Below are 12,003 nucleotides of genomic sequence, written 5' to 3'. Positions count from 1 at the left end.
CGGTTTGAATAGTGAAGCCAGGTGCCCGGGTGGAGGGTGGGCGGCGGCGGCGGCGACTCCGGGTGGGTGGGGGGAGCAGTAGCGGCAACCCTGGGAGGGGGGAGCGGTGGCGACGGCGGTTCCCTCACTCGCAGGTGCGCAGGTTCCCTCTCTGTCAAGCCCCCGTCATCACGTATTGACGTGGGGGCGGGACAGAGAGGGTCTCTACTGCGCATTTGCGAGTGAGTACGCCTCTTGCCATTTATATGTTTGATACCTAAATGTTATGCTAACTCTTCAGATTTTACAGTATTAGGTGCTCTGATCAAATGAATTCACTTTTGTTACAAGCAGGGACAGTGAAACACCATTTTCTTTGGAGTAGCCAACAGTCTCCAGCCCTTGCCCCTAAGTTATGTAGTTATTGATGCAATATTGGGTAAAGTATTGGTTAGGCCATGATCCCAGTGGTCCATCTTACCTCTGCTGCCTACAAGTATGAGTTTTGAGTGGCATTAAAAATAGTTACAGGGTTTTAGTTGGTGTACTGGTATGTGAACACCTCACAAAACAAAGAAGGGTTTCCTGGAAAGAAATAGTGCAGTCTAAAAGAGTAGGGAAGGGATGTAGGACAAACAGTCCAAACAGGACTCTAGAGATAGACAGGTGAAAAATACATTTATTGCCAAAGACAAGATAACAATGGACTCAATGCGGTCCCATGTTACAGTATCTGTATAAACAGTGAACCTTGTTCCACAACAAAGATATGGCACAAAGCCACCAGTACTGAAGTCTATATAAACAAATGCAACAGCGCCAAACTTTCTCTCGAACATACCTTTGTTGTGGAACAAGGTTTTCTGTTTATACAGATACTGACTCGTGAAGCAGGCATATCACTACCGAAACACGGGACCGCGTCAAGTCCATTGTATCTAGTTTTTGGCAATAAATATTTTTTTTAGCCTATCTCTGGAGTCCTGTTTGGATTGGTTGTCCTACATCCCTTCCCTACTCCTATGGACTGTACTGGTATGTGATACAGCATATATAAAGTACTGACCTTTCGTGAGACTTGGAATGACAGTGTTCTTTATCTCTGGCAGTCTGAGTGTCTTCAGGATCTACCGTCCATGCTTCTAATGTACACATATGTCTATGCAACTATGATGACTGCTCTGGAAAGCTTAAAAAAATAAATCAATATGTAAACCAAACAACATGGATATATTTAAGGCAGAAAGTGCGTGTAGGTTGTATAAAATAACATTTTTTTTCATTCAGCCCTATTATGAAACTTTTCCCGTATCCATGTGTGCAGTATACACAGTGGCTGTTGACGATATATATAACTAGTGTAAGATGCCTTATTCCTACACTTAATATGTTTGCTGCTTTTCATTTTGCCTGTAACATTTTACGTATTTGTGTCTGAGTCATTTCATTTTGTAGTTTACATAGCAATTATTTTTTGTGTACTGGGACAGTTCCAAAATATTTATTTTATTATTTTATAGACAGACCTTGAATATGTCCATACTGTTGTAGGAAACCTGGAAAAAGAGTAAGTTTAAACATATATTTTTATATCTCTACATTTCTGTACCACTTCTCCCCCAGTAAGGCTTCAGAGTAGTTTATATTATTGTGATATGAATGAATGTAAACTTCCATATTATGTTAGAAAATGTTCACCAACTTTATCTTATCAGCTGCTTGTTTTCTGGTTTGTTCCAAGAAATTAGGAAGTACATGAGTTCAGAAAGAAATAATGTGGAAATATATTGGTTTGGCATAAAATACAGTGAAAAGTAGGGTTTAAAATGCACTCCTTTAAATAATGTTCTACTACAGCTGAGCAAATTCTTGACATGGATAACCTTTGTGTACAGTGCTACTACTTTAGTCCCACTGTTGATAACATTGGTAGCTGAATACAAATATTCAAACACATTAAGAAATGAATATTCTTTATTGTTTTTCAAATCATTTTGTTTTAAAATTTGTTAAAATGAAAAATAGCCTGTTAACTTGGGTATAATTTTTTGCTCAACTACTTTTGTTTTAACATTCAATTTTGTGGGCTAACGTTTTAAGAATGTTTCAGAATTTTGCTATCCCTTTTAAGGTATTGTCTATCTTGATTTAGATCCAGCAGACATCAAGTTCATAGTTAAAACAATATCTCCCTTGTTTACAAAGCTGCGCAGCATTGCTGACAAAGTGAATGGGCTGTGTCGGCAGTACTTCACTGCCAGCTGCTAGTGCAACTTTGTAAACAGGGGTCAATATTCCTTAGCATCAGCAGCAGATGAATTCAGAGACTTGTGGGTTGTGACCATCTACCAACAGGTGAAGATAGAGAGCTGAACTGTCTTATGACAGGTTGCTCCTTGGTCACTCAGTATTCTCCATTTCCAGCAGGTGGATGGACGAGTCTCTCACAAGCTCCTGGTCTTGTCTGATGCTGGCTCCTGTTATGAATTTTTCAGTTCTCAGAAGCTTGGGGTGTTTTTCTAAGCGGTACCGCCTTTAGGGGGTACACCTGGTGATACCAGGTCCCTTCCTCACCCTTCTGCCCTCTCCAGCCCTCCCTCCATTTTCCTTCCTCACTGAAGGGGACAGTGCCTCAAAAAAAAAAAAAAAAGGAAGCAGTGAGATTCAGGAACAGTGTGTGGGCGTACTTACAAGCCACTGCTTGGCTGCAGGAGAGATACTGGGTTCTCCCAGTATAAGGGCTGGTAGTGGAGAGGGTGTTTGAGTGCCACTGGCAGTGACGAGTTCGGCAGCAGGACTCCCGAGGGCTTCAAGGGGTGAGTGTACTTTTTAAATTTTCTTCTCTGCTACTGTTGCGGTTTATTTATTTATTGCATTTGTATCCTGCATTTTCCAACCTATTGGTACGTTCAATGTGGCTTATATGGAACAATGAGAGGTGGTTATAAAGTATCGAGCAAGGTTAACAATTCAAGAGAGACAGAGTCTGTAGAGCTTTCTTGCAGAAGTGTTGAGCCAGGTTGAGTCCTTAGGTGGTTCAATGGGGTTTACATGATTCCTTGAAAGATAGTTACAGAGAGGGTAGAGTAGAGTTACAACATAGTCGGGTAAGGTTACAACATTAGTCGGGCAGGGCTGAGAATGTTTAGGGGGAATTAGGATGGGTTGAGTTATAGTATTCAGGAGGTGTATTAGGTGTTTGGATTCGGTTTGGTTGCTGTGATCTTGTGTCTTTTCCATTCAGCTGTCAAATTTCTGGGTAGATATGGTTGGTCGGCTGGGTGATTAGGTAGGTTCAGCGGGGGAGGGGAGGGGGTGTTTTCTGAAGAGATGAGCCTTCAGGTGCTTTCAGAAGGTTACATAGTTGTCTTTCAGTTTTAGGACTTTGGGAAGTGTATTCCTTGGTGCAGATATAGAAGAAACTGGATACAAGTTGATTTGTATTTGATGTCTTTGAATGTTTCACTTTTCTTTTAGCACATATGGCTGCAGAGGTCGTCAAATGCTGCTCCCACTGTGGGAAGCAGCAAGCAGCATTGTGGGGGGAAGTGGGTTTGTCTGGGCAGTTGTGCTGGTTCCTCTTTTCAGGAAGAGGCTGCATAAGTGAAACGCAGGCTCATTCCCCTCATGGTTTTGCAGCCCCATGATATGGAGACCTCGCTACCAGCGGTGTTTGTCTCTGCTGCTGCTATTGATTTGTCTGCCCCAATGTCCTCTGTGTCAGGGGTTTCTGCAGGCGGGGGTGTCATTGATGCCCTTTTCTCCTGAATTTATCCTCCTGCTGCACAATGCTTATTTGCTGAAATCGGGTCGCGGTCTGGCCAGCTTTCATTCTCCTCAGGACTTGGAATCTCCTGCAGTGCCCCCTCTGTAGAAGTCCTCACTGCTGGACCCTGTCCTGAAGAGGCAACAGGTCTGTTCAGGCTCGGAAATCGGTTCTTTGGTTCCCTTGTCTCCTTCTCCTTCTAAAGGGATTTTTCATAACAGCATGTGGCTACCCAGTTGCAGGATGACTTGGAGTAGGGAGAACTTTTTCCTGAGGAACCGGATGATCCCACTGCGATTTGAGTACTTAATGAGGAGGTGTTGCTTATAATCAAGATTTTTCAGGTGCTGAATATTTCGTTCTCAATTTTCTACTCCGGCCTTGTCTAATCCAAAAATGGTGAGTACTTGGCAGACGACTAAGTCTTTCCCTGTGCATGAGGCCATGTAGGAACTCTGCTCTGCTCAGTGAGTCACCCTGGACACCCCTCTTTGGGAGGCAAAGTCTATGTCACATCTATATCCCATTTCAGCGCGTGAGCTGGAAAGCTCTGATAACCTAAAGTGGATGCATTTGAGGCCACAGTCACAAAAAAACCATGCTGTCTGTGGAAAGGTGCGTTGTCTTGAAGGATGTTAAAGAAATTAGAATCTTCTTTGAAGCTTTCTGTTGAAGTTTCAGCGCTCTGTCTGCTGCATGAACGTGCCTTAGTTGGGTTCATCAGTTTTCGGACTCCATTCAGGAGTCAGTACTTCGTCTCATTCTGAATTACCAGATGTGGAGACGGGCCTGGCCTATTTGGTGGACTCTTTTATATGATTGTTTGGATGTCGGTGGTGGTCACTGGCCGTCGTTTGCTCTGGTTGTACCATTGGGTGGCTGATGCTGCCTCTAAGCAATGGTTAGGGCGGCTACCCTTTAAGGGTAAATTCTTATTTGGGGAGGACTTGAAGAAGTTTGTGTAAGATCTGGGGAACTCAAAGACTCGGCGACTTCAAGAGGACAAGTCTAAATGTTCCTTTAGAGCAGGTCAGGCTTGCCTTGTTTTAAGAACACCAGATGCTACTGACTGGGCCGGCCTGGGTTTACTCATTGAACTCGGTATCAGCCTATAAAGTCCTTTCATGCGAACAAATGGACTACCAGTCATTCAGCCAGAGGCCTTTTGATACTTGGTCCTCACAATGATGGATGCTGGACTGCTCCTTGCATCTGACTGGGGGACGGCTTTCTCTGTTCTACAAGGAGTGGGCCTGCATTAACTATGGACCAGTGGGTCCTCGACATTATTTGCGATGGCTACAAATTAGAGTTTGCTTATCCCATCACAGATTCTTTCTTGTAGTCCCCGTGCAGCAACTCAACCAAGTTGGAGGCAGTGCATTCTATACTGGACTTAGGGGCGATGGTCGCAGTTCCTGCCAGGAAACACCAACTTGGGTGTTCTATTTATTTTGTAGTTCTCAAGAAAGGGGGCTCCTATCATCCTATTCTCAATCTCAAAGGAATCAGCAGGCTTTGGAAGAGCCACCATTTCTGCATGGAGACCTTGCGGTCCAGGTCCATTCTCTTTTTGGCTCAGCCCGATGAGTTTCTCATGGCGTTGGATCTCAAGGAGGCCACGTATTCGCATTTGGCCTCCGCATCAGAAATTCCTGAGATTTACAGTTCTGGGGCAGCATATTCAGTTTCAGGCCATGCCTTTTGGCCTTGCAACAGCACCTTGTATATTCTCAAAAGTCATGGTAGTAGTGGCAGCAAGGCATCAGGGTCTTCCTCTACTTGGACGACTGGATAATCAGAGCTTCCTCCCTTCAACAGAGTCGACAAGTCATGGATCGGGTGGTCTTGCTCTTACAGTCGATGAGATGGGTGGTAAATCTGGCCGAGTCAATTGCTGCCAACCCAGGTGTTGGAGTACCTGGGGGTACGTTTCGACACAGCTTAGGGCCATGAGTTTCTACCACTTCAGAGGCGGTTCAAACTGTAGACTCAGTTCCTGTGCTTTTCTTCTTGAGTCTGGGACTATGTTCCGGTATTGGGGTCGATGACTGCAATGTTTGAGGTGGTACCTTGGGCCAGGGCTCACATGAGACTGCTACAGCAATCTCATTGGTCTCCAGTATCTCAGGACTACAATATCTGCCTCAGTTGGTTGGCAAGGGCGTGCCACAGCATGAGCTGGTGACTCCGGGCTGACACCCTGGATCGTGGTCTGTTCCTGGCTCATACAACATTGGACGGTGGTTATCACGGATGCGAACTCATGGGGGTGGGGTGTTCATTCCCTACACCATATGGCTCAGGGACTCTATACCATGGAGGAGTCCCAATGGCTGATCAGTCGCTTGGAACTCCGGGCAGTGTAAAAGGCCTTGTGGGCGTTTCAGGTCATAATTGAGGGCAAGCCTGTCCGCATTCTGTCCGACTTGACAGTGGTAGCTTCATAAATCATCAGGGAGGGACTCTCAGTGCTTCTCTTGCAGTCAAGGCATAGCTCCTCTTGTGCTGGGCAGCAGCTCCTCTGCTGTAGCTGGGGGGTGCAGAATATCCTGGATCTGGGGGAATGCATGTTTTTGGTGGCGGCCTTTCAGTTGGTCACTCAGCGGTGGGGGACACCAGTTATAGATCTCATGGCATCACACAGCAATGCCAAAGTTCACGGTTTTTCAGCAGAAAAAGAGAGTACGGAGCCAAAGGCCTGGATGCAGTCTGCAGCTGTGGCAAGCAATGAATATCTTCCCTCCATGGCCCGTAATTGGCAGGGTGCTCAGCAGGATTCGGGTGCATCTGGGTCTCATGATTCTGGTGGCCTCCATGATATGTAGACATTATGCAATTGCAAGTGGTCTAGCCACTTCGGCTCCCGCTCACTCCATATCTGCTAGTGCAAGGGCCGATTTCAGATGGAAAATCCCTCCCACTTTGGTCTTATGGCCTAGCTATTGAGAGGGCGAAATGGCGTATTTTTGAGTCCTGGTGTGGTGTGCAGACAGGGTTCTCTCTCCATTTCAGGTTTCCTTGTTGTAAATGCTGGCGTTCTTGCAGGACAGCCTGATGAATGGCCTGGCGTATAATTCTCTGCGGCTCCAGGTGGCTGCTCCCGCCTGCTATGGGGGGGGGGGGGGGTCGACTTTTGCATTCTTCATTAGCTTCTCATCCAGATGTGGTTTGTTTTTTGAAGGGTGTCAGTCAACTGAAATCTCCGCTTCGTCATCCCTTTCCAGAGTGGAACTTAAATGGTGCTTTGGGCTCTGCAGAAGGTTCTGTTCGAGCCTTGAAGCTCACCCCCTGAAGGATCTCACTTTGAAGTAAGTGTTTATGGTCACAATGACATCAGCACACCGGGTTTTAGAGCTCCAGGCATTGTCCTGTCGAGACCCATTTTTCCAGATTTCTCCTGCCAGTGTGATGGTATGCCTAGTTCCTGCCTTTTTTCCTGAAGTGGTTTATTCCTTTCATCTCAACCATCCTTTGTTTCTTCCCACATTCAGGGAAGAGGATTATCCAGGGGATTTTTGCGTTCTGCATTTGCTTGACAATTACTGGGTGCTAATGTGCTATCTAGAGGAGACCGAGTTTTTTCGCTCCGATCATTTGTTTGTGCTGTGTGCAGTGCTTCAGAAAGGTGAGGTGGCTTCTAAGGCCACGATTGTTGGGTGAGGGAGACCATCGCTTCTGTGTACAAGCTAGCAGGCAAGCCCCTGCTGGCGAGTTAATGGACACATTCTACCTGGGTGTTCGCAACTTCTTGGGCTGAAGCTTCTAACTTTTCTTTGGAGGAGATACGTCAGGTGGCAACATGGTCTTCCTTGCATACTTTCACCAGACACTATTGTTTGTCTCCATTCGGTCGGATGCATTTTTTGGCATCTCTGGGCTCTCTGTGGGTGTTTCCGGTGCCCACCCTACTTAAGGACTGCTTTGCTACATCCTACAAGTCTCTGGATTCATCTGCAGCTGACACTAAGGAATGAAAAATTGTCTTAACCTGATAATTTTCTTTCCTTTAGTTGCAGCGTTCTTCTTGTTTAATTGGTTGCTGTATTGTTTCATTTTGCCTGAGCTTTGTTATGAATAATACTGACTGACCAAGGAGCATCCCATCTTATAAGACAGTTCAGTTCAGCTCTCTCTATCTCCACCTGCTGGTAGGTGGTCACACCCCACAAGTCTCTGGATTCATCTTCTATGACTAAAGGAAAGAAAATTATCAGGTAAGACATAATTTTTCACTGTATTTCATTGCAAGAGTAATGTTACATCTGTTTCAACTGATTTCAAGTCTGTTTTGTGTCCTTCACAATTGGTAGCATGCAAAAGATCCCACAACGACAGTAACTTGCTAGACTTTTTTCTCATGGCTAGATTTTCCACAGAAATCAGTTCTGGCTTGGTGGAAATAATATCACCTCCCTTTTCTTATTATCCTGACTTGAAAGATGTAAAGGAGACATTTGGAGATTCCAAAGAGAGAGTCAAGTAAGCAGTTTTACCATACCTTTGTTGTGCTTATAATATCCAGTGGGGTGTATCGATGATTAAAATAGGTAGCATACCAACGAAGCTGAAAGCCTTGTGATGTGATATGAGAAATTAGTTGTTTGTGGTTGTCTCTGGAAAAAATATGACTAAAGTCTTGGATCCAAAATGTTGAGACTGGCTGATTTTTCATGTCTTGGGTCCAAATCAAAATCGAGTTGAATTTTGCGCTTAACGTTTATCTAACCTCCTATGAGCTTGGTGTTTTTTTATGAAGTATTTTTGTAGAGGCTGTTTCTGGTGACTTTAGTCATGTGTTCCCAGAGTCAGTCACATTTTTTTGAAAATAATGCTGTATTGTGGAAGAAAGAGTACTAGGAACTAATTGCACTGTCTGCCAAGACATTGTATTTTTGGACACAAAATACAAAGTAGGCCTATTAAAAGAGAACTTTAGATTAATCTCTGCTTTGCCCTTAGAGCAAGGTTCCTGTGTAGCATATATTTCATTACCATGCATGACTGTTCATTACTATGCATGATATGCATTTTTCTTGTTTTTCTTACAGCTAACAGAATGTTCCATAAAGATATAAATAGGAAAGCTTGTGGTTACAAGGCTGTTACAAGCTAAGGTTCTAGAAAGTACTCTCTTTTATTCAGGGCTTTTTTTGAGGGGGTACGTGGGGGTACTGAGTACCGGCACCTTTTTCATTGTCTGCTACAATTAACTCATGGTCCCCAAGTTATAGTAAAAGAGCTCAGGCTCTACACACCAATTCTGCCTTGTCACAGATTCTGTGACTGGTTGCAGGGGACATGGCTATTGTGGGGTGGGTCTCTCAATGATCACCCCACCCCTGAAGGGTGGTCTGGCATTTGAGTACCGGCACCTTTTTTGCTAGAAAACACGCACTGCCTTTATTAATACATATACACATCATGCTTATCCTTAATTTCCTTTCATGGGGCTTAGCAAAGCCGGCCTCCTTAATATTTAAGTGATATTATTCAAGCCGTTAGTATATCTCTAAGGACAAGCAGGATAAGTGAATCTTCATTGATGGAGCCCGGATGTAGGAAAACGTTCCACTAGCCTTTCAAGAGGCAAGGATTTTAGCTTTATTGTATGTATTTGTGATTTCCAGCATTGCATCATCTTCTTTTTTTTTTTTTTTTTTTAATCTGTAAATTTTTTTTATTAAAGTTGAAAAGGATACAAAACCAAGAAAATCTTTCACATTACAACACCACCAATCCCCCCAAAACCAACTATGCTCATCCTCCCCCCCAAAACCAACTATGCTCATCTCCTCCAACCCCTCACCCCCCCCCCCCGGCCTAAAAAGGACCCCCCCCCCAAACTGAAAAGCGTTACTGGCGGTCACACTGTTGTACTTTAGTGCCGCCCCTGCACATACTACCCAACCCCTCCTTCAGTCCACCCACCCCCATTCTACCAACATAATATCCAGATGAGACTATCCCTCCTGGTCAGGATCATAATGTCTATGCAATCTATCTGTGTTTCTCCCATTCTCGTAAATGTGCCAAGCGAACAATCCAATCACTGGACCTTGGTCCTGATGTTTTCTTCCAATGAGCAGCAGTCTCACATTTAGCAATAGCCAGTGGTGTGCTGGTAAATTTTTAACAGGCTCTCTCCCCGAGTATAGCCAGCCCTAAAATTGTTTTTTTTTTTGGGGGGGGGGGGAGGGGGCGCAGAGGTGAACTGGGGGCCCCAGTCCACCTCTGTGCCCCTCCCCCCCCAAATTGCAGAGCTTGGCTATACCCGGAGAGAGAGCCTGGGGGGGGGGGGGGGCAATGCATTACTCTCTCCAAGAAAAAAAGATTTTAACTGCTCCCAGGTTCCAATCTAATTCTTGTTTGATGTGAGATAAAATGCCATAAGTAAATAAATAGATAGAAACTCTGAATGTTGAGCACTTGATTCTCATAACATGATGTTTGTTTTAGAAGCCCTTTACCACAAGAAAAAAAATCTCTGCACCAATATGACAGGTTTAGGGTATCACTATAACCAGCCCCTCCAAATGACACACTGATTACAATTTATAGCAAATTACTACTCTACCTATGAAAAGTTATTCCCTTATTATATTTCATCTGTATGCACAAGCCGGCATGTTTGAAAATACAACATTTTTTTTTTTTTTTACTGTATCCTCCCTGCTCCCCCGAGCCGCAGGGTCCCATCACATACTTGAAGGCAGCCACACTGGTGGTCTAGTGGATTCTTCGGGGCAGGAAAGATCCTCAGTCTTTCTTGCCCACTGCCGGCGCTGACCCTCTCGCTACCGCATCTCTTTTTAAAATGGCTGCCGAGACTTACAAGGGCAGCCTTGCAAGACTCCAGCGGAAGTCTCGGCAGCCATTTTTAATGAGCAATGCGGCAGTAGGTAGGAAAGACTGGGTATCTTTTCTGCTCCAAAGAGTCCACTAGACCACAAGGCGGCTGCCTTCAGGTATGTGCTGGGACTGCGGCTCAGGGGTGGGGGGAGAGGCAAACAGGCTCGCCGTCTCAACAACTGGCTATAACAAAAATTAACAGCCGGCTCTTGCGAGCCGGCTCCAGCACACCACTGGCAACAGCCAAACATAAGCGTTTAAGCCGAACTTGCCATCGGAGTCCCCTTTTATTACTAAGTCCAGCAAACAAGACTTGGAGTCTGTTGGAAACCCTATACCGAAGCCTTTCTGCATACACTCAGTGGTGTGCTGGAGTTGGCTCATACCGGCTCTCAAGAGCCGGTTGTTAAATTTTTTAGCATCTTGTGAGCCAGTTGTTCTGGGAGTGTGTGTCAGCTTGCCTCTCCACCTCCCTTCTCCCAGAGCTGCAGATGTAATGGGAGAAGGGGTTTTGGGCTCCATAATGCTTTTGAATGGAAGAGGGTGTAGGCTGGGCCACCCTTCCTCTGTTTTTTAGAAGGTTAATCTTAGTGGGTTTGTCCCGGGGTTTTCAGAGTTTTAAGGGAGAAAATTGTTAAATTGGAGTCTTGGAATGTGGGAAGCATCACCTCACCTGTTAAAACGTAACAAAATCTTGCAAGTCTTGAATAGACAGAAAGCCCAAATAGCAATGCTTCAAGAAACTCACCTGACTTCTTTAGAACATAAAAAAACTATGTCAATGGTGGGTTGGAGATTATATAGAAGGTTCCACGCAAACTAGAAAAGCTTGGGTGGTTATCCTGTTTCACAAAGGACTGCAAGTCGAAAAGCAACACTCTATAGTAGATACCATAGGCCGCTTTATCATAGTACAGGTGCATTGAATCAAAAGCCTCTGTTGTTAGTTAATATCTATGCGCCTAACCAATATGACAAGAGTTTTTTCCGGACCATCCTCAGACATGTGCGCTCTTTTGATCAGATCCCAGTTGTTATTGGGGGGTTTATTTTAACTTGGTCTTTGACCCATTGATGGATAGCTCCAGACCCTCTTGGGTGCAGCCCGTGGACTCTGCTTGGAGGGGTTCCTTGGTTGTTCTCCTTCCTGGATTTATTAGACTCCTGGTGCTTATTTCACCTCTTATTGGCTATGGTGCAATAGATTTCATGCTCTGCTTTTGTTGGAGCTTAGGAAATCCCACTTAAATTTTAAATTACAACGTCACCTTTACTTGGGAATGGTACATTCATACTTTAGCACTTCGAGCACGTAGCCAAATCCTCAACCAATTTAGTGCTATCTCAGGCTCATGATAATGATTGGGTTTCCAATTGGAGAGGGGGCCCAGACCTCTCATATCATA

The 12,003-nt window shown here is 44.7% G+C and overlaps 1 protein-coding gene across 1 annotated transcript in view; it reads left to right on the top strand.

The window, feature by feature from the left end:
- Positions 1-12,003, top strand: part of MGAT4A (alpha-1,3-mannosyl-glycoprotein 4-beta-N-acetylglucosaminyltransferase A) — a 156,312-nt gene that overhangs the window by 68,643 nt on the left and 75,666 nt on the right. The window contains exons 5-6 of the mRNA XM_030201392.1: positions 1,500-1,546; positions 8,114-8,227. Of these exons, the coding sequence (XP_030057252.1) occupies positions 1,500-1,546; positions 8,114-8,227 (161 nt within the window). The remainder of the gene's footprint in view (positions 1-1,499; positions 1,547-8,113; positions 8,228-12,003) is intronic.

The sequence above is a fragment of the Microcaecilia unicolor genome, chromosome 4 (assembly GCF_901765095.1).
Source record: "Microcaecilia unicolor chromosome 4, aMicUni1.1, whole genome shotgun sequence".
In the NCBI taxonomy this organism is placed as follows: Eukaryota; Metazoa; Chordata; class Amphibia; order Gymnophiona; family Siphonopidae; genus Microcaecilia; species Microcaecilia unicolor.
The sequence above is the reverse complement of the archived record's forward strand: the minus strand, read 5'-3'. Positions and strand labels throughout refer to the sequence as shown.